The sequence below is a fragment of the Balaenoptera physalus genome (genome assembly GCF_965194825.1).
Source record: "Balaenoptera physalus genome assembly, chromosome: 1".
In the NCBI taxonomy this organism is placed as follows: Eukaryota; Metazoa; Chordata; class Mammalia; order Artiodactyla; family Balaenopteridae; genus Balaenoptera; species Balaenoptera physalus.
The window spans coordinates 152247296-152270757 of record NC_138882.1 but is presented as its reverse complement, the minus strand read 5'-3'; the positions used below and the strand labels follow the sequence as shown (position 1 = coordinate 152270757).

The window sequence follows — 23462 nt, the reverse complement described above, 5'->3', positions numbered from 1 at the left end:
TTGCGCTTAATGCACGTCAGCGTCCTTTCTTTGCTTCTCCAGCTGCGGTGACCTGCAAGCGGGCACCGGAGCCGAGCCGGGTCGGGGATGGGGAGAGCCATCGGGGAGGGGCGTCGGGCGGTTACAGCTGGAGGCAGTAGGGCAAGGGGAGAGGGGGTGCTCCGCTGCGTCCAGAGTCCAAGGACTCCGGGCAGACCACCCAGTGAGCGAACCGAGCCCTCACCGCGGGTTGTGCCCGGGTTCTCAGCCTCCGTGGACTTCGGTCACCGAGCTGCGCGGCCCACGACAGCGAGGGGCGTTTCTTTCCGGACCCCTGAGGACCGGGCTCCGGAGCAAGGCTGCCAGGTCTAGAGCGCATTGTTTTGAGAACCACGCAGAAGGGGCTTCCAGTTACTGTGGCTCGCTGGGTGCCAGGCTTCATGCTCTTCCATCTTCACTACTGCCCTAATGCAGAGAGGGAAAGTGACCTGCCTAAGGTCACACCGCAGGTGATTGTAGCTTATTACTTGTATATCCGTAAGCAAGTTACTTAACCTCTCTGGGTCCAGTTTTCCTATGGGTAGAGTGGGTGCAAAATTATGTGTGTATGTGTGTATCTGGAAGACTCCATATCAAAGTATTAATAGATATTTCTACCTGGTGAGGTAATGGGTGATATTTTTGCTTTTGGTTTATCTATATTTTCTAATTTGTTGTTTTAAAATAAATATGTACATATTTAATTATTTTTATTTTTATTAAGAGAGTAATACTGCACAGAGTTGTGAGGACTGAAGGAGACTATGAAAAGCACAGAGCACAATTTCTAGTTCACAGTGTGTTCTCCATAAATGTGAGTTCTCCCTGCTCACTCTTCCCTCCTACACTTTCCTTCCCCTCTGGTTGGAGACTCTGGCCCCCAGACCTCAGGTTGGGAGGAAGGAGGGGTCTATTTACTAGCTGTGTGGCTTTGGATAAATCACTTGACCTCTCTCTCTGAGTCTCAGTTACCTTCCCTGCAGAATGGGAAGAAAAACACCTACCTCAAAGAAAGTTTTCAAGGACTACATGACATGCAAGACGGGAAACTGCCTGGCACATAGTAGGTCTGCAGTAAGTGTCTGTAGGAAGAAACATGACGCACATGACGAAGGAACAGGCATTAGAGTAGGTTCTAGACCAGAAGGGGTAGAAGATTTTAGCATAGATTCCAAAGAGCCCAAGGGGTCCATTGATAGAGTTCAGCATGGGAGAGGTCCATGAACTTGGACTGAAAAAGATTACATCCTTGTTTTCACTACCTCTAAGTCAAATTTAGCATTTCCTTCTATCATGCATGTAAGCAACAAATCACAGCAGTATTAGCAGAACCTGTGACTTTGTCACCAATAGAAATCAGTTATTTTTGTATTGCATTACAGTAGCAATATCTTGAAATACTGTTTAGACTCATTCACCATCTCAAAGTTACAATAGTTAATAGACGAATCTCTATCTCATTATTTAATGTTAAAAAAGAACTAATTCACAAAATAACTATTTTGATAATGATTCTACATAATTGGTATCCTTTGTAATCCTAAGTAATTTACTTTTTGTAGTTAAAAATACTCTTCTGAATAGGGGACCATAGTCTTCATCAGACTGCCAGAGAGGACCCTTGGCTAGACAGACATGGATACTAGTCCTGCCTGGGCCACTGGCTGCTTTGTGACATTGGCCTTGTTATTTCTCTCAGGGGCACGATCATCCCTGCTTGGCTCACTCCACAGGGTTGCTGGAGGAACAAATTAATTCTTGGCTGGAAAAGGGCTTTGGAAACTGTTGACAGCTTCCCAATTTTGCCAAAAGCCAGAGCAGAGTGCTTTGCACCTCATAGCTGAATCCCATGTCTCCAGGAGACCTCGATCCTTCCACAGGACTCCACCCTTTCTCTTTGCTCTCCATCTGATAAAGAGGCCAAAGTGCACCTCCATTAGAGTAGTCATCCAGTTCCCAGTTTCCAGAGATCCACAGCTGAGGGGAGGAATTTTCTGGAGGATAATAACAATTCCTTCCAGTTTTCATGTTTGACCTTACAGTGACCCTTGAAGACACTACCCCCTCAAAACTCTTCCCTTCTCCTTCAGATGGTGATCCCTCTGTGGCCATGGTCCCTGAATTTCCCCCTTCACTGCCGTGTCCTGTGATCATCTGTCCGACTCCCCCACTATACTGTGTTTCTCAAGGGCAGACCCAGATCTGATCTCTCTCAGGGGCCCCAGAGCCCAGGTCAAGGCATGGCACACATCAGTATCTGAGGAGCTGACCTGGATGAAGAAAAGGAACCTGAAGCACAGAGAGAAAAAGCAGAGAAGGGGTAGAGCTAGGGCTTGAGCCCAGATCCCCTGATGCCCATGATTTATCCCATACACACTGAAAGCAAGGGATGGAGGAATAGGGACTCCCAAGGCATCACATTAGCTATTTCCTACTCTACCCACTGCTGTGAGAAATGAGGAGAGCTAAATATTTTGTAATCTTGAGTGAGTCCCTGCCCATCTGTACAATGGGAGGTGTCAGATTCAGTGGCTTTCAAACCTTTTTGACCTGACTCAAAATAAGAAATGCATTTTACATTGTGATCTGGACCACAGTACATAGAGACACATGTAAATGAAACAAACATTTTATGAAGGAATACTTAACTTTGCTATTTGCAGTACACATTTTCTATTCCATTAAATTTTTTTTTTTTAATGCCAGCTGTAACTCAGCAACTGATTACATGACCCATAGGTCCTTTTCAGCCCCAACACCCTGTGACTGGCTGAATGGGAAGTATTGACAACTAAAGTTCAGCAGTCCCTAGTCCTGGTTCAGTGTAATTGGGCCATACTGTGCACCTCTCAGAGCCTGGGTTTCCCCAGTGTACCCTGAGAGGACAGACAGGCAGTCTCCAAAGGTTTCATACAGTTCCTTCAGACTGTGGTTCTCTGATCCTAGTGAGAACACTGAGCTTGTGATCTAGAAATGATGTGTGAGAATGGAGAGGTGTGTTGGCTTTGCTCCCTGCTGGGTGGAGTTACCATCTGGACATCCACTAGCCCCCCTTGTCCTAGGCCAGTGTGGCAGAGAGTATGAACAGGGGAGCGTGAACATGTCAGTGCATGAGTTAGCTGCTCAGGGAAAGGAAGTGGTAGGCAAGGAAGCCAGAGGATGACAACATATAAAAGTCACTGGAAAAGAGGCGCTGCGAGAACCCCAGAAAGAGCAAGGGCTTGGGAACAAGACAGACCCACGTTAAAACCCCATGGGCTTAAGAGCCCCGGAAAATGACTTTCATTTGACCCTAAGCTCTCATTTATAAAATGAGTATGAAAATCCCTGGTCCTCTGGGTTGTTGTGAAGGTTAAGTGAGGCCGCGTATGGATCACCCCTATACTGACCCTGCTGTGTGGTCCATGGCGGGTCCCCTGTCTGGGGCCTGCACTAGCCTGGGACTGCGCCGCAGAGCGCCTAGCACAAGGTCGGGTGCTCAGCGCAGGCGTGGAGTCCGAGCCGGTGGCTTCGATTCCGCTCTGCCACCCCGGCATGGGCTGTCTCTCTGAGCACCCAGCGCCCTAGTGCATAAACTGGGAACGTAGTGGGCTCGGTGGGGGACGCTGGCAGAGACGCGGGCGGCTCCCTCCTCCCGGCTCCCGCTCGCCTTCCCGCCGCTCTCCACGCCCTCCTCCTCCCTCCCTCTCCCTCCTCCATCTCCCCTCCTGCCGAGCCCTGTCGGCGTACCTGGTCGCCTCCCTCCGTCCTCGGGGACTCTAGGTCTCTAACCGCTGCGTCTCCGCGCCCCTTGCTGTGTCTTCCTCGTCTCTGCGTCAATCTCTGTCTCTCTGCTTATCTCTGCCTCTCTCCTTGTATCTTTCTCGGGCTCAGTTCTGTCTCCGTCCGTCCGTCTCTCGGCGTCCGTCTTCTGCTGCGGCTTCCGCGACCACAAGTACTGCTGCGACGACCCGCACAGCTTCTTCCCCTGCGAGCACAGCTCCATGTGGTGGCTCAGGTACTGGCCCTGGCCCTAACCCCACCTAGAACCCCACTCCAGTCTTAGCCGCCTTGCTCCATCCTCGGCCCAGCCGCCTGCTAAAGCCTCAGTCCTCATCCAGGTGCCCACCACAACGTCAGCACCGACACCCACCCAGTCCTTACCCCCTCAGGCTCTCGCCCTGTCACCAACCCAGCTCCCCCTGCGGCCGCTTCTCTGCTCCATTCCCCCATTTTGACCCAACCATTATTCAGATCCATCCTTGAACCTCACACCAACTCCACCCTGAAAAACCTTCACTTCATCCCCACTCCAGACGTCATCATCAACCCAACCTCAAATTACATAACAAGCCCCAGCCTAACAGCAAACTCCCATCTTGCAGCCTTCACAGGATACCCAGACTCCTCCCTTATCCAAGTACCCACCAAGGTCCCCTCCCTAATGCCATCATCAGCCTCACCCCTGACCTTACCCACTCCCCAGTACTTACTCTATCAGCAGCCCTAACCTCTGCCTCAGTCCTCCCTGCAACCCCACCTCAGCTCTCCTTCCCCACCCCACTCCAAACATTACCTAGACCTACATTCACACCTCACTCTCAAGCCTTAATACCTCACCTGATGCTACACCCCAACTCAACCCGAGCCCCAGCCCAACCTCAATTCTTTTGTTCCCCCTCATATTGAGTCATTCTTTCAGCCACCCCTTCCTGAGACCTTAGCAATGCCAGACTCTGTGGTGAGTTCTGAGCTAAGGCAGAAGACCAGAGACTCAGAGTTGCCTCCAAGTTCATAATGAGACAATGACATAATGCCACAGCAGAAGCCAGATTAGTGTAATTTGGGTGAATCCCCACCACAGGACCTCAGTTTCCCCACTAGTTCAGAGAAGCAGGTGGTTAGGCCAGTGCTGACATTCCTGGAACCTAAGTGTGGGACTGAGAGGGCAACAGGTCTCAATCTCTGTGGGTCTCCAAAGGCCTCACCCAGAGAATAGGACCTGACCCTGAGCCTGCTCTGGGAAACAGGCATCAACAAAAATGGAGTGGGCTGCCTCAGTAGACAGTGATCTTCCTGTCTCTGGAGGTATGTGACCAGAGGCTGTATGCCTGCTGGGTGGGAAAGGACAGTCTGCCTCTAAAACCTCTCTGAGCCTCTGTCTTTTCATCTATCAGATGGGGAGGATGATTTCTGACTAGGGCAAGGACCAAATGAGATCAAGAGGTAAAATCAACTTGGCATATGCCACTAACAGTTACAGATATTATTGGTTTTCTAGACTGCTCAATCTGTAATTCCAAAGGATTTTCAGATGGCCAGGTTTTCAGATCCTGCACATTTGGCTGCTGTCACCTGGGGAATTATATTCATATATTCTCTGTTCATCCATATTTTCATTCATTCATTACAGCCTTTGCTTTGTGCCAGGTGCTAGGCTAGGCACTAGAGACACAGAAGTCAATGATTCCCTCTCTGAAGCGCTCACAGTCCATTTAAAGAGATATGACGTGAATCTATAGTATAACAATGGAGTATTTGTTGAAGACCCACTGTGTACTTAGTACTGAGCTGAGTATTGAAATATGACAACGCTGACCTCCCTTTGAGGTATGGAAGCAGTGTGGAGCTTTGGGGCTGGTTAGAACCTGGTCCAAACTTTGGCTCTGTCCCTTATTAGCTATGTGAATTTGGGCAAATTATCTCCGAGTCTCTTTTGTCATCTTTAAAATGGCAATACTAATACCTGTCTCATGGAATTGTTGTGAGGATTAAGTACAATAATGCATGTGAAAGTGACTAGTGCATATAGTAGGTGCTCAATAAAAGGGAGTTCCCTTTCCCTGGTTCATAGGTGGGGAAAGTGAAGCTCAGAATATGAAAGTGAATTGTCCGAGATCTTCCAGCAATGTCATGGTAGACTGAGATTTAAAGAACATTACCTAACACCATCCAAGGCCTAGATGCATTCACACATTCACAACCCTGGCACATCTTCTCTCCATCTTACAGATGAGAAAACTTGAAAGAGGTTAAGTTACTATCTTAGAGTACCCCAGTGAGAGGAACTGGCAGAACTGGGATGAAAACTCAGGCCTGTCTGGTCCCAAGCCCAGGCTTGACCTGCTGCACAAATGTCTAAATCTAGCCTGGCTCTCATAACCTGCTCTACTCAGATCACTTGAAAAGATACTCACTGACCCTCTGCTGTCTTCTGGACACTGTTGTAGCACTTGGAGACACAGAGATGAGTAAACCCCTCAGCACCCAGCCAGGATCCCATCCCACTACTACCACCCCCTTTCCTATACACCCCTTGTGGTCCCTCTCCTTGCCTTGGACCCTCCTGAGACATAGAGTGCTTTAGTGGCTCAGACAATGAGCTAGAGGGTTGGATGGGGTGATCTCTGAGGTCACATTGCATGTTGTGTGCTTCCATTCTATGACCCCAAGGGCAGCTGAAAGGTTCTAGCCTGCAGGGCTGACTCTTCCTAGGCATGGCTATAATATGGTTCATAAACATCACAGACAATTGCAAAGTGGAGGAGGGGAACTGGGGTCCTCAGGACATTAGGTGATCAGTGTACTCCAAACCCTGTAACAACCCTTCTGGCATGGGATGTCAGAGCCCTGCCATTGCAGGGTGGAGACCTTGTTTTGTTCTGGACTCCATTTGGCCCTTTTCATGAAAGCTGGCCCTTAAAAACATGAAAATCAGCAGGTAAACACTGTTTCCTTGGATAGTGCTCAAGGAGAATTGCTGTCTTTAAAAGCATGTCTCAGGACTTCCCTGGTGGCACAGTGGTTAGGAATCCTCCTGCCAATGCAGGGGACACGGGTTCGAGCCCTGGTCCAGGAAGATCCCACCTGCTGCGGAGCAACTAAGCACGTGCGCCACAACTACTGAGCCTGTGCTCTAGAACCCGTGAGCCACAACTACTGAGCCCACATGCCACAACAACTGAAGCCCGCGCCCCTAGAGCCCATGCTCCGCAACAAGAGAAGCCATTGCAATGAGAAGCCCACGCACTGCATCGAAGAGTAGCCCTCGCTCACCGCAACCAGAGAAAGCCCACGTGCAGCAATGAAGACCCAACGCAGCCAAAAATAAATAAATAAAATAAATAAATTTATTTTTAAAAAAAGCATGTCTCAGGAAATGAAGACTCCCTGTGGAGAAGCAGCTGGTGCTATCACATGTCTGGCTGACTTTCCAAACATCCTTTATCAGTAGTTCTGTTTTTTATCAGGATGTGAGCCAAAGGCAGCAGCCTTGCTGGAGGGCAGAACTGGCGGTCAGGCACTGCATATACACTATCTCATTTAATCTTTATGGACACTTGGTGATATAGTAACTTTTATGAATGAAGAAAATGAAGCTCAAAAGGTGAAGGATTTCTCAGCTTATATGTGAGAGAACCAGGATTCACACTTAGAACTGCCTGACTCAAAAACCCTAACAAATGTTAGACCATCCCTCCAGTTCTTTCCTAGAAGTCACGGTGGGTTACCTATCTTTCAGAGTCATAGATCTGTGAAATCCTAGAAGGCTAGCAGCTCTTCAGTCCAATTTCCCACCATAGGCAGGAATCTCTAACTTCATTGAAAGGTGGATTCATCCAGGTCTTGCGCAAACCTGTCCGACAATAGGAAACTTACCACCTCTTGAGGCAGTACATTCACCATGGGACACCTCTGATCATTTGAAGTTCATCTTATACTGAGTACAGATTTTCCCCCTTGGACCCTCCCTTGTTCCCAGCTCTGTCCTTGGGAGCTGGTTCCTCCGTTCCCAGACAGACCATCAGAGCAGTGCCCACTACCTGACTGACCGCTGATCTGGAATATATCCCCCCAGCTTGCTCACCCACTCCTCAAAGGATCCTACTTTTACAGGGCTTTTTCCAGCTAGGTGCCCATGGATGTCCCTTGTAAAGGGTGTGGTCCCAACCTGAGCACGAGTCTTCCAGATAACAGCCTTATAAACAGTGAGTATATCTCAAGAAAGGAAATAATACTTAGTTAAATACTAAACTAAAAAGTAGTAAACTAGTACTAAAGAACTAAAAAGTACTATATGCTCAACGTGGAAAACGTGGAAAGGACAGGAGAAACAAAAAAGGAAAGCAACCGTGAGAGATCCAGTGTCTTAGCTTGGACTCCCCAGAACACTTGGAGACAAGGATTTGAGGGCAGGTAGTTTATATGACAAGCAATCCTAGAAAATACTGGTACAGGGTGGGGAAGTGAGATGGGAAAGGGAAGGAGCTAATGATTGTGTGTTACCAAGCAAGTCACCACCAAGGGCCACCAGAGCTTAAACTGCTGAACTCTGCCATCCAGTGTAGAACATACTTTCAGAGTCATCCCATCTGAGGGCCAGGAAGCTGGGTATTTACATACCAATTTCTGTCAGTCATTGGCTGTGTGCTGGTGGGAGAAGGGACGCATTAATTTTCCTGGACTTTTGACCTGTTCAACGTGCAGACAGAGACTGTTCTGGGCCCAAGAAAGCCCTCAGACAAAGAGATACATTTGTGGGCTTTTGAAACCCTGGCCAGAATATTCCACAACTGTAAGACCCAATGGGACACAGACAGGACATCACAGCCTGTGCTACTCCCAGAGACAGCCCGTTAGCATTTTAGTGTATTTCCATCCAACCTTACCTATGTTATGTTATGCATGTATATGTTATGTTTATGTTTATTTATTTAAGTTAGGACTACACTATATAATTAGTAGTGGGTCCTGCTTTTTTCACTTAACATTATCTCATCAGAATTTATCCTTGATCTTAAATATTATTTGAAAACATGTTTTTAATGGCTCTATACTAGTCCATTGCAGGGATATCCAATAATTTATTTAGCCTTGGGAAAACAGACTCTCCAAAGCTCTAAGGTGTTTCTGTTTAGTGGAAGTTAGCCATCAGCTAGCTGGGAGTGAAATCCAACAGAAATGGCAAAGGCAGGAATCTGAGGCTGGGGTCAGGGCTGGGGGTGGGGGTGTGGGCAGAAAAGCTGCAGGAATCACAGGCAGAAAGCGCACACAAACAATCCTGGTGCTACCTATCCCTTACTATTGGGAGAACATCCCACAGTGTTTGACACAAAGTAGGTACTCAATAATAGTTACTAAGTGCCTACTATGTGCTGGAGCTTGTACAAGGAGAGAACAAAGCCAGTTAAACATGGTCTCAGTCTCCCTACAAAGAACACATGAGGAATATGTTGAACTTCTATGCACCAAGAATATTATGTATATCATTCATCCTCACTACCACCTGTGAGGTGCTGTGTTTTGACCATTCTCACTTTTCAGACAAAGAAGCTGAGGCTCAAAAGACTAAGTAATTTCATCACGATCTCACATCGAGTTAGGTACAGACCTGGGTCCTAAACCAGGTGGGTCTGTAAGAGTTCCAAAGCTCTTTGTTCTTTCCCTACCACATTGGGCTGCCTGACCAAGTAGGAAGTGCTAAAGGTCCAGAGTAGGTGTCCTGGCTGGGTGGGCCTGGCCTGGAAGAAGAAAGGAGAGAGAAAGAGGACCAAGGAAAGCATTGAGGAGGAGACATTTGAGATGGGCCTTCAAGGACAGATAAAATTCTGATGTGGGGAGATGATGGGAGAGATCATGTGAAACAGGAAAGACAGTGGCCCCCCCAAAATGAGCCAGAAGGTAGTTGTCTGGAGACCAGGTGACCAAGGCCTGACTTGGGGCAGAAGCAGTGAGGTTGCGGGGTGAGGGACCAGCAGCAGGGAGGTGTTCTAGACATGGAGTCCACACTGGTGCGATGACCCACTAGAGACTGGGTCAGAAATTACCTTGAGGCTGGAAGGACAGCGGGTATTGAACTAAGGCCTGCTATGTGTCTTGATTTTTGATAAATTTATTTATTTTTGGCTGCATTGGGTCTTTGTTGCTGCGTGCAGGCTTTCTCTAGTTGCGGCGAGCAGGGGCTACTCTTAGTTGCAGTATGCAGGCTTCTCATTGCAGTGGCTTCTCTTGTTGTGGAGCATGGGCTCTAGGCACGCGGGCTTCAGTAGTTGTGGCACATGGGCTCAGTAGTTGTGGCTCGCGGGCTCTAGAGCGCAGGCTCAGTAGTTGTAGCGCACGGGCTTAAGTGCTCTGTGGCATGTGGGATCTTCCTGGACCAGAGTTTGAACCAGTGTCCCTTGCATTGGCAGGCGGATTCTTAACCACTGTGCCACCAGGGAAGTCCCTTGATTTTTAAGAAACAGCAGTGTGGGGAGGGCTCTTTAAGATCATCTCTAGCTTCCTGGGGTGGGAGCAGGTTGAGGAAAGGAGAGGAGAAGAAAGGGAACACATACTGAGTCCCAACTACATGGTGACACTGAGCCATGTCAAGTTATGTATGTGGTGAGTACTTGCCACATACTTGATGCTCTTTCCCATGCTTAGGCCCAGAAAGCCTGTTTAAGGCAAGGAGAGACAGAACAAAAGTTAAAGTCGGCTGATTCCTATAACACCTACAATACTTCTCGTATAACATGCTGCTTCCCAAGTCCTTTCCTGACCCTCTGCTCCCTTATGGTTTTCTCTCCCCAGTATTGGTGCTCTTGTGGGCCTGTCCATAGCAGCAGTGGTCCTCCTGGCCTTCATTGTCACCGCCTGTGTGCTTTGTTACCTGTTCATCAGCTCAAAACCCCACACAAAGTTGGACCCAGGATTAAGCTTACAGACTACAGGTAAGAAAGAGGTCACATGATTTCCTTGTATTCAGCAGGTTAGCACCTTTGCAGAGGGGAGATATTTAGAAATGATGTTTGGAACATTTGCCTCATAAGTGTTTCTGGAGTATCTGAAGCAGCAGCACATTTCTCAGGAGGTTCACGATATGAACATTTCCATCCCAAACTCTTCCATGTGCTCATTGTTAATCAAAATAATTTGATTATAGTCAGCATCCTATTTGTTACAGGAAGATGTTATTAAACATCCTACAATATATAGGACAGCACCCTACAATAAAGAATTATCTGACCCAGAATGTCAATAGTGCTGATGTTGAGAAACCCTAGAATAGAAAGAGACTCCAGAAACAGACTAATTAAAGAATATAATAACATGAATAAAATGTTTAATTTTAAAAATAAGGGAAATATTGGCAAATTTGCCTACATCAAATACAAATAGACATCAAATACAAATAATACAAAAGATACCGTACATAAAGTTAAAAAACAAGTGGACTGCAAAGATATAAATACACACACGGTCAATCCTAATTATTTGCAGTTTCCATACTTGTGAATTTGCCTACTTGCTAGAATTAATTTGTAACCTCAAAAATCAATGCTTTCAGTGTTTTTGAGGTCATGTGCAGATGTGGATGTGCACAGAGCAACAAAAAATTTGAGTTGCCCTATCACACACATTCTCAGCTGAGGTTGAACAAGGAAGGCCATGCTCTGCCTTCTTGTTTCTGCTCTTATACAGTAAACAAGTGTCCTTTTCGTGGTATATTTAGTGCCACATTTTTGCATTTTTATGATTTTTGTTGGCGGTTTCGCTGTTGAAAATGACCCCCAAATTAATGCTGAAGTTCTGTCTAGTATTCCTCAGCACAAGGCTGTCATGTGCCTTATGGAAAAAATACATGTGTTCAGTACACTTTGCTCAGACAGGAGGTATAGTGCTGTTGGCCATGAGTTAAATGTTAATGAATTAGCAATACATATTAAATAAGGTGCTTTTAAACAGAAACACACACAAAACAAAGTTATATATTGATTGACTGACAAAAATGTGACCAGAGGCTCACAGGAACCTAACTTTGTATTTCCCCAAGGAGCAATAATTCAGTATTCGCTAATTCAGTGTTTGTGGTGACTTTTTAGAACATAACTACAACAACTAATGAGAATCAACTGTATCTAAAATAGAGACAGGATTGATATCCAGAATATATAAGCATATCTTTGAACAAGTGAGAAAAACATAATCCACTAAAAAATACAAATGCCCAACACACATGAAAAGATGCTCAACCTTACTAATAATCAGGAGAATGCAATTTAAGAATGACATACCTTTTTTAAAACGATTACATTGGCAAAAATCCAAAAATGGATCACATTAATAGTGAGAAGGTTACATGGGGGGAATGGATACTCTCATATACCACTGATAAGAATAAATTGGTAAAACCACTTTGTAGAGCAATTTGGCACTGTCCATTTAAACTAAAAACGTACATACCCTATAACTCAGTAATTCCACTTTTCTAATTATCTGCCTTAGAGATATAGTTGCACTAGGAGAGGACTTGTAAAGATGGATTCCATGACAGCTTGTCACACTGGAAACAAACTAAATGTCCATCAGTAGAGGAATAATAAAATATGATACTGCAGTTAAAAGGAATGAATTAGCTCTAAATAGACCATCTCATTTGCTCTTCACAATAACCAGGCAGAGTACAGAACTTATTACTATCCATTTTACAGATCAGGAAACCGAGGCCTCGGTCACCTAGTGAGTGAGTGACAGGGCCAACTCCATCTCCACCTTCCTTCCTCTCCTTATCCCTGTGCTGAGAAAGGGAAGTCCCTACTTTATACCAGATACCATTTGAAACTTTACATGCACTATCTTGTCCAATTTTCCAAACTACCCCAGTGAGGTAGGTGTTATTATCACCCATGTTACAGATGTGAAAACCAGGTTCCAGAGAGGTCAGATGACTTGCCCAAGGGGTCACAGTTTGTAAATTGTGGAGCTGGAATTCAAATATGTGTGTTTTTCTGCCTCCAAAGTCCTACTCTTTCTGCCTCACCAGGCCAGGGGTGTGGGGTGCTCCTGCTGTGCCCTGCTCCCCTCATCTCCCCCCACCCTATCCCCTGGAGCCTCTCTAACTCAGGGGAACACAGTTCACCCGTCCGTCGGTCCTGTGCATGAAAACCACCCTCCTGCTTTTCACTGCTCAGCCACCAGCTGGATTATTCAATTATTCAGTCACCAGGGTTTGACACAGCTTGTGTTCTTGCTTTTTGCTTCTTAACTTTTCAGATGGAAAACGCATTTCCTGACTGTTCACTAAATGACAGTTTTTGGCTCTCTCTGCCTTTTGCCCAAACTCAGCTCTTAGTTCCTCCCTTTCTTCTTCATTAAGTGCTGTCCTCTCCTTCCTCTGAACCCACAGCATCAGCCCAGGAGCCTCTTGTCCCTCCTGCATCTGAGACGTTTACAGGCCGCCACCTTACACTCATCAGAGCTTGCCCCCTTACACAGACTTTCATCTTTTTCCGTCTCCTTCTCTAGTAGGACATGTAGAGAGATCATTAGCCCCATTTTACAGGAGAGGAAATCAAGGCTCAACCAAGGGAAGTGAATGGCCAAGTCTACACAGCTGGTGAGCATGTATTGCTGGGATGTCAACCCCGATCTCCCGACTCTAAAGCCCACACTCATTGCACATGGTACCTGGGGTCCTGATCTCTGAGTCTGGGGGCAAGGACGGGATGGGGAGTTCATTGGCAAGAGCAGAGTGGAAATAGAACAGAGCTTCTGAAAATAGGCTCCTTCTGCTGCCCAGATGTTCTGTACTGTCCCATTACCCCCACCCTACCCCATCCCTCAAACTTGGGATGCAACAAAGACCGTAAACTTCTTTCTTCTTGTACTTTGTGAGGAACTAGCTTGATCAGAAGGCTGACCGAGCTTCTACGTTTGTGCTAGGCACTATGCCCCAAGGACTTTAAACATATCATCCCATTTAACCCATTCAACTACTCTACCAGGTGGTTATCATCAATCCTATTTTACAGATGAGGTGAGTGAGGTAAGTGTGGAATTGATATTCCAACCTAGGTACCTTTAATAAGAGACAAAACGTGGGGGGAAAAAAAAAGAAAGACAAGAGTTCAGTTCTCATCCTCCTGTGAAAAGTGTTGGTGGGGATATCATTCCTCAGCCATTCTCACTAGCTCATAGGGCTCCTAGAAATCAAGTCTGATGTTCTCACTGTATCAATGGGTTGCTGAGGCCCAGAAAGGGACATTCATGTGCCCAAGGTCAGCCAGGCAACTGGCCAAGCCTTTGCCTCCTGGGCCAAAGATCTTTTCCCGTAGCAGGCCCTCTTACCTTCCAGGAAGGGTTCCACTTCCTCAGAGCCCACTGCTTTTTAATTAACCACACTTGGGGAGGTAGTACCTATGACCCAAACAAGCCTCAGTGATGGGTCAGTCTTGACTCATCTCCAAGCAGGGAGAGAATCTGAGAACTCCTTTCCTGGCTGGTCACTACAGGCTAATACCCCAGGTAATGGGGGGACTGGCCGAAAGGTCCCTGGAGAAAGGTGGGAAAGCACAACCCTGGGCTGGGGTGTCAGAGAACCTGGCTCTAATCCTGGCTTTGTCACTCTCATTGTGTGGCCTTAGGCAAGTCACTTCTCTCTGGGCCTCAGTTTACTCTGTAAAATGCGTACAATAATACCCACTAAGAAAGCTGTAAACCTAGAGGTGATGCTTACATAGGAGCTACTTCGTCTCCGATACATGGTAGACTTTTAACAATGAGTAACCCTCATTTTTATTATGATTAAGCACTAGATTTTTACATGTTAGTCTCCTCAACCTGTCTGTTAATATCTCAAATATAGGAACCATGTCTTAAGTGCCTTTGTATCCCCAGCACCTAACAGAATTCCTAACCTATACTAAGGGTATGCCTGCTCTGTGGAAAGAGCCCAAGCTTTGGAATCAAGCAGAATGGAAAGTGTATCCTGGATCCAATACTTAATACCTGTGTCAGTGCTAACCTTCTCTGTCTGGGCCTCAGTTATTTATCTATAACATGGAATAAAAACACCCACCTCAGAGAGTTGTTAGGAGAATCAGATAAGATTGTTGTACCAGCGTGTTTTAGCCAAACATGGATCTTATTGTAACTTGAAAATTGAACTTTTTATATTTGCCTTTAGGCATCCTCCTCTCCAAGTGCCTCTTGGCTAGCACCTTTATAAGATAGAACTCCCTCCCCCAGGCTTCAGGCACCACTAAGGGTCTTTAATAACTTTCATTATATATTAGCCAGAGGAAGAGGCAGAAATATATATGTGTACTCAAGAGTTGGACCATTGCCTATTCTGCTGGTTTCCCTGGAAGGGAATTGAAGTGTTGTGGAACTGAAGACCCTGGGATTCCCTCACATATGTGAGGGAATCCGTGGGATCTGGGAAAGATAATCATATAAAAAAGACATGCTGGGTCCATAAGTTCAGTATGAACATGCATTGTGATGTATCTGCCAAAAAAGTGTGAGTGGAAGCTCAGATTACATTAACAGAATTATAGAGTCTGGAAGCAAGAGAATGATGGTCCTTCTTTACTCCCAGTTGAATAGAATGCATCAGCCGTCACAGCTCAGAGGTAACATTTTAGCATCCACTCCACAGGTTCCCAACTTTGGGTTCCAAATATATCACCCAAGGGTCCCCAAATATAGCAATGAGGATTCTTGAGCAATTTCCAGTATTTCAAAGGTTTTACTGGGACCAAGTTTCTTTGTTTTGAGCTAGAATTATATTAGTCCAAGGAGGGTAATTAGCATGGACTCTTTCCTGCTAATCAGAACTCTTTAATAGAAAATGGGAGGGGGGGAGCTAGTACCTAATAAAGGCAGTCTATTATACAGACAGAATCCTTTACAATTTGGAATTCCAGGGAAAAGAAAGAGAAAAACAAGACCAGCCCTACCTTCTACCCCATTTTATAGGATAGTAACTGAGATCGAGAGGAGAAGTTAGCCCAAGGTAGCACAATGATTTAATATCAGAATGAGGATTTGAGCCAAGGTGTTTTTTTTGTTTTTTGTTTTTTTTTTTTTGAGCCAAGGTTTTATAGCTCCTAGAAGCCCAAGGATTCCCCCTGAACCCTGACTGCCAGCTGCTCAGAGACCCACAATTTCAGAGGAACTTTGACCAATCAGAAGGTGATCAGAGGCAGGTGACCAGCTTGGTCTGAGAACCAGATTATGTGAGTATTGGCTGAAGAGCTGGGGACATTTGGCCTCAAGCAAAGGAGTCTCAGGGTTCACAGCCTAGGACCTCCAGTCTCTGCAAGGCTACCCTGGGGCGCGAGGAAGAGACATTTTGAGAGAAGCCAGAGAACAGAGTTGGGATCGGTGGGGGAAGCCATAGAAAGGCAGATGTTGATTCAATAAAGTTGAGTCTTTCTTAGAGTAAGACCTGAAATACTTTTGTAAAGCGCACCGTCATCACCGTGGGTCATATTTAGTTCATCAATTGTAACTCTTGGTTTAAAAAAAAAAGAGCATCCCCAAGCCTGGAAGGTAACCAGGAAAAGGCTAAATGTGGGATTCAGTGAAAGAGATTTTTGCATTGAATAGAAGATTGAACTAAATCCCTGTACCAAATGGAATGCCTTAAAATGCAAGCTTAAATAACAAAGGATCCCAAAGAATCTGCAAAACAGACACAGAGAGATGCACAAAACAACCTCCTAGACCTAATAAGTGCATTCAGCATGGTCATAGTATGTAAAGTCAGACCCAAATATCAATTGTATTTATATACACCAGCAACAAACAACTGGAGACCAAAATTTTAAATATAATATCATCTCTAGTCACTCCGAAAAAAATGAAACAGTCTGGTATACAACTAACAAAACATGTACAGGAGCTATACGATAAAAAATACAAAATGCTAATGAAGAAAAGCAAAGAAGACTTAAATAAATGGAGCTAGAACACATATTAAAGCCACAATGAGATACCACTTCTCATCTATCAGAACCCTAAAGTAAAAACACTGACAGTCCAAAGTGAGGATATGGAACAACTGGATCTCTTATATACTTCTAGTGGGAATTACAATGGTATAGCCACTTCAGAAGACAGTTTGGTGTTTTCATAAAGTTAAACATACTTACTATATGTATTAGTTTCCTATGGCCACTGTAACAAATTACCACAAACTTGGTGGCTTAACATAATAGACATGTATCCTCTCACAGTTCTGGGGGCCAGAAATTCAAAATCAGTTTTGCTGGGCTGAAATCAAAGGCTCCATGGGTGAATCTGTTCCTTACCTCTTCCAGTTTCTGGTGACTGCCAGCATTCCTTTGCTTGTAGCTGTATCACTCCAATCTCTACCTCTGTCTTTACATCACTGTCTGTGAGTGTCTATCTCCCTCTGCCTTTCTCTCTCTTTTTTAAAAATATTTATTTATTTATTTATTTGGTTGCACCGGGTCTTAGATGCAGCTCGCGGGCTCCTTAGTTGTGGCTCGTGGGCTCCTTAGTTGCGGCATGCATGTGGGATCTAGTTCCCTGACCAGGGATCAAACCCAGGCCCCCCTGCATTGGGAGTGTGGAGTCTTATCCACTGCACCACCAGGGAAATCCCTGCCTTTCTCTTATAAGGGCACTTGTGGTGGCATTTAGGGTCCATCCAGATAACTGAGGATAATCTCATCTCAAAAGCCTTAATTTCATCACATCTGCAAAAACCATATAAGGTAACATTCACAGATTCCAGAGGTTGGGACCTGATATCTTTGGGGGTCACCATTCAATCCACTATACCATACAAAACAGCAATCACACTCCTAAGTGGTCCTAGAGAAATGAAAATGTATGTCTGCACAAAAACCTATATACAAATGTTCGTAACGAATGAACTGTCAATACACATAACAACTTGAGTGGATTGCAAGGTATTAAACAGAGTGAAAAAAGCCAATCTCAAAAGTTGTACACTGCATAATTCCATCTATATAACACTTCTTAAATGACAAAATTATAGTGTGGAGAAGGGGTTAGTGGTTACCAGAGTTAGGTTTAGGAGGAAGGTATGACTATAAAGGGGTAGCATGAGAAGGTTTCTTTGTGGTGATGGAACAGTTCTTAATCCTGATTGTGGTAGTGATTATATAAATCTACACATGTGATAAGCTTTCATAGTACTATACACCAAAAAAAAAGTCCATATAAAAATGGGTAAAATTGAATAGGATCTGTAGTTTAGTCAATTGTACTATGTCAATGGCAGTCTCCTAGTTTTGAAATTACTCCATGGTTATGTAAGATGTTATCATTGGGGAAGGCTAGGTGAAGGGTACAATGGAACTCTCCACTATTTTTGTAACTTTTTGTGAGCCTTAAATTATTAAAAATAGAAAGTTCAAAACAAAACAAAACAAAAAAGGAATTTTTTCGCTCTGTAGATGAGAAGTCCAAAAGTAGGATGAGCTTTAGGAATGGTTTCAATAGAAGTTCACAATGTCCTCATGCTTGTGGCTTTGTCCTCTGAGATTCTCTCAGCTCTGCCCTCTATCTTGTGTTGGCTTTCTCCTCAGACTGATTTTTCCCATGGTAGTAAGTTGGCTGCCAGCAGTCCCTGGGACTGTGTGCTTTTTGTTCCCATCTAGCCAGGACGAGAAAGAGGGAGCTATCTCTTCCTTCAACCAGGAGGGGAAAAAAAAGGCCTGAGTTCTACCCTGATTGGACTACCTCAGGTCCTGTGCCCACCCTAAACCAATCACTGAACCCAGGGAAATGCTATGCACTGATTTCTCATCCCTGTAGCAAAGGAACAGGATTACTTGATGGGCTCAGATCAATCAGGTCCCCCTGCTGGAGCTGAGATGGGGCCAATCCTACCCAAACATAATTGCTATTACTGGGTGGGAAGAGGTGGAATGGATGTTGTGTAGCCAATTCCAATGTCCCATACAGCCTCCTTCTTTTTTTTCTTTTTTTAAAATTTTATTTATTTATTTATTTTTGGATGCGCTGGGTCTTCATTGCTGCACAAGGGCTTTTCTCTAGTTTCGGCGAGCGGGGGCTACTCTTCGTTGCGGTGCATGGGTTTCTCATTGCGGTGGCTTCTCTTGTTGCAGAGCACAGGCTCTAGGCGTGTGGGCTTCAGTAGTTGTGGCACACGGGCTCAGTAGTTGTGGCTCACGGGCTCTAGAGCACAGGCTCAGTAGTTGTGGCGCATGGGCTTAGTTTCTCCGCGGCATGTGGGATCTTCCCGGACCAGGGCTCAAACCCGTGTCCCCTGCATTGGCAGGCAGATTCTTAACCACTGCGCCACCAGGGAAGCCCTACAGCCTCCTTCCTGAAATTCACTCTTCCCTTGGTTTCAGAGGCACCATTCATCCTCGGTCTCTTCCATCAGTGGGTTTTAAAGCATAGGAGTTTTCTAGACAAAGAAGGTATAAAATGTCATTCCAGGCAGAAGAAACAGTAAAAGCAGAGACCCAGAGATGTGAAGGAATGGGCCCATTCAGGGAACAATGAAATTTTGATATAATAAAGCATAGAGTTCTTGAGGGAAGAATAGTAGTAAAAATGCTACAGAAGGGATGATGGGGCTAGTACATGAAGAACCTTGAATGCACCTCAAGGATCACAGGTAATGGGAAGACATTGAATACTTTTGAGAAAGAGCAGTACATGGACTCACTTCACCTTAGAAAGATCTCTTTGGACTTCCCTGGTGATGCAGTGGTTAAGAATCTGCCTGCCAATGCAGGGGACATGGGTTCGAGCCCTGGTCCGGGAAGATCTCACATGCCGTGGAGCAGCTAAGCCTGTGCGCCACAACTACTGAGCCCGTGCGCCACAACTACTGAAGCCCACGTGCCTAGAGTCCGTGCTCGGCAACAAGAGAAGCCACCGCAATGAGAAGCCCACGCACTGCAACAAAGAGTAGTCCCCGCTCGCCACAACTAGAGAAAGCCCACGCGCAGCAACAAAGACCCAACACAGCCAAAAAAATAAAATAAAATAAATAAAAAGATCTCTCCGGCTATAGCCTGGAAGGTGGACTGGAGGGGACCCAATCGAAGGCTGTTTTGCCTGGGCAGAAGAAAATGAAAGCCTGACCTAGTGTGGTGGCCTTGAGGATGGAGAGATTGGGTGGATATGGCAGATAGTGATTTGGTGGAATCAACAGGACCTGGTGAACTGCTTGACTTTGGAAAGGGGTAGGGGGAGAAGGTGTGAGAGTTGACTCAAATTTCTGGCTTGAACACTTGATATACTTTTTATCCAAGAAGGCAGGAATGCTTAATTGTGTCAAATGCTCCTGATAAGCCAAGGGAGACAATAACTTATAAGTAACCATAGGATTTAGTGACAAAAAGTTTTAAGTTCTGTTGAGGGCAGAAGCCAAGTAAGCTGCAGCAGAATAAGTCATGAATGGGAAGTGGGATATAATAAGGCCAAGTGAGCTTCCTATCAAGCTCAGGTATAAAAGAAGGAGAGGATTAAGCAGCCAGTGAAGAGGCTCATGAAATCTATTCTTAAAGCAGAGAATAATATATGTTTTTAAAATTTCCAGCACTTCCCTGCAGGCTAGCTGTGTAGTAAGCCTGTATCTTCACCTATAAAATGAGTTTTTAATAGTACCTACCACACAGGTTTATGGTGAAGGTGAAGTCTTCATATGTCCTAACAATTGTTTATTGTCTGTCTCCCCCATTAAACGTTAAGCTCATGAGAAACGTTGACAGCTCCTAGTTCATGATGTGGTATATTGTTAATGAATATTTCTTAAATGAACGATGCATTTAAGACTCTGAGCACAGTCCTGCCCAAGGTAAGCACTCAGGGAAGTTCAGCGTGTATGATCCTGATGGAAAGGAAGGGCTGCAGGAGGAAGCCCCACGCCCTTGGCTTGCTGCTTTCCAGACCCTGACGAGGTACTGCCTGACTGCCAAGGTGGGAACATGGGCAATTCAGTGGAGGTGCCAGGAGTGAACCCTCTCGGGCAGAGTCACCCTTCCTGAACCCATGGCCGGACTGCAGTGAAGAGCAGGCCGTGGACCCCAAACGCTTCCTCCAGCACTGCTTCATGGCTACAGTGACGGCCAGTGACATTCCGGGCAGCCCAGAGGAGGCCTCTGTCCCCAGTCTAGACCAGCTCCATAAACACCCAGTAAATGTCTCTGCACCATCCTCTTCTGGAGTCTCTCTTCTTGGTAAAAAGGTGGGGCTGGGGATAATCAAAGGGACTTCGGAACCTAGAGGCATAAATGAGGGCTTTTCCTAGCAAACCCACTCAGGTCTTACTGTGGATCCAGCCACAGTGCTCTGCCTGGCCCACTGTGGGCCGAAGGGAGTTTAGACATGGGTCCCCGGTAAAATGGTCGTGACAGCTGCAGGTGATCAGGGAGAAGCCTGGGGCCTGTGGAGACTCAGAGGAGCCCCTTGCCTAACCTGGGGAGTCAGAGAATTCGGACTTGGTCTTCCTGCCACAGAGCAGATGTACTTAGGAAGCCCAGGGAAGATGACCAGGACCCTGGGGAAGGTGACTCGTGCCCCTCCAGCAGCTCTGTGTCGCTCCTGGAGTGAGTCCCTTGCCAAGGAACAGAAGGAGAGGGAGTGTAGAGTACATACACAGGGCCCAGCCGTGTTTAATATCATTCAGTTCCTCAGGTGAATGAAAGAGTGAATGATCGCGTGAGGGAGGGAACGAATGGTTAATAGGCTCCACAGTGTGGCCTGGATAAAGTCCCTTAGCCTAGCTGAGCCTCAGTTCCCTTGCAGGGTCACGGTGAGTGTTCAATGAGTTGATGGATATGAACTCTCTTCCTAAACATGAAAGTGCTACAAAAACTCCAAAAATTACAGGTGAGTGTTTTTCAATATAACTTAGTAATTAAGAGCAGGGACTCTGGGGCCAAATGCATGCTTTAAATCTGGTCCCTGCCCTTACTTGCTAAGTAACATTTGTGCCTAATCATCTGTACAAGCAGGGATAACAGCAATATCTACCTCGTAAGGCTTGGGGGAGGATTAAACTACTTAGTCCATGCAAAGCATCACACTTAGAACAGTGTTGGCTAACGGAAAGCACTGTGTTAGCTATTATTATTGGGTTTTTAAAATATTATTAGTCTGATAGCAAAGGAATCTTAGGGCAGGATGCTGACTGCCTCCCCTCTCTCTCAGCTGCTCTCCTTATTTTAATTTTGGCAATGGCTTTAGGCTTTGCCTTGGGGGCGCGAGGCAAAGATGGGGAGACTCAGTAGCCACTGAAGGCAGTTCTTGACATTTCTGACAGTGATGTGACTCACTACTGGATTTGGCAACAGTGAAATGGTCACTCTTAGATATCTGTGCATGGGGCCTGAACCAGCCAAGGGTATATGATGGGCAGCAAGGCAGGGTGAGTCACCTCAGAAGTGCCCTAGGCTGCAAATCGAGAGATTTTGGTTCTGGTCTTGCTTTTTTTGTGGTCTTGTGTGTGTGTGTGTGTGTGTTATTCTCAGCACTCTAAACCCAGCACCTTTGTCCCCTTATTGTATGTTCCGTGGTGTCTATCCTGTGCCAGGACCTGTGCAGGTTACCAGAAACAACAGGGAATCAGCCACAGCTCCTGCCCTCAAGGGGTTCATATGGAGGGTGAGGTGGGCACACAAAAGGGCAGTGGGCCCACTGGTGGCCCTTCATGCAGCTGGAGGGAGGAATAAGTGATGTCTGAGCTGAATCATCAAAGATGAGTCAAAGTTTCCAGGTGAGACAGAGTCAGAAGAAATTATGGCCAGAGTACAGCCTGTTCAAAAACAGTGAGAGAGAGCCTAGCACAGCCCAGGAATTGCAAGTTATTTGTTGTAGAGAGAGCTTAGGGTACCTGTGTGTGTGTGTTTGTGTGTGTGTGTGGCAGGAATGGGTGATAGGTGGGAGATTTAGTCACTGATGCTCTATGTGACCTTTCACAGCACAGATCCTGTCTCTCTCCTTGGTACCCCCATTAGGAAAATTCAGTTTTTCTCAGAACACTTTCTGTGCTGGCCTTCTGGCAGGTTACAAGGAAGAATCCTATAAAGACCTTATTTTTAGGCTGTTCATGGTCTGCTAGGGGGAGATAATCTGTAAATTCTAAAAACTCAAGTGGTCATCAGTGGCCTAAGCCCGTGGTTCTCAAACTTCAGCCTGCATCAGAATCAGCTGGAGGGCTTGTTTAAAACACAGATTGTTGCTCCCTGCCCCAACCCTGCCCTCAGAGTGTCTGATTGGGTAGGTCTGGAGTAAGTCCTCAGAATTTGCATTTCTAACTCGTTCCAGGTGCTGCTGCTGCTGGGCTGGGACCACCCTTTGAGCTCCACCGGCCAGGAAGAATAAAGAGAATTGGAGCTGCGGAGGCTAGGAGGAGACCTCACACTGAGCAGGGCTGAAGGCCTGGTTTTCCCCAGCCAGAGCCTCTGTGGATGGGGTGGGGATAGGTGGAAAATAGATTTCTGTGCTGCCTCTGCTGACCTACACATCCCAGGCCCCATAAAACTCTTCCCCCACCCCCCCTCCAGAAAAGCTCCTCCTCATTGCCCTTGTTCAGCTTCTATGATTTGAATTCAATCAGCCCCCAGAGCTGGGTCACAATGGGGTTGGCTTGCCTCAGTCCTAGGTTGGAAACAAACTGCCCAACCAGTGGTGCAGGAACCCCCTCCCCCAAGGCAGCCAAGGAG

The 23462-nt window shown here is 46.0% G+C and overlaps 1 protein-coding gene across 1 annotated transcript; it reads left to right on the top strand.

The window, feature by feature from the left end:
- Positions 1 to 3812: 3812 nt before the first annotated feature.
- On the top strand, positions 3813 to 23058 carry SHISAL2A (shisa like 2A; the record flags this gene model as incomplete). The annotated part of the gene is given in 4 exon segments (XM_082431232.1): positions 3813 to 4015; positions 10570 to 10709; positions 20686 to 20769; positions 20772 to 23058. Coding segments are annotated over 4 exon segments (702 nt in total), but the record flags the coding sequence as incomplete, so codon positions are not given.
- Positions 23059 to 23462: the final 404 nt, after the last annotated feature.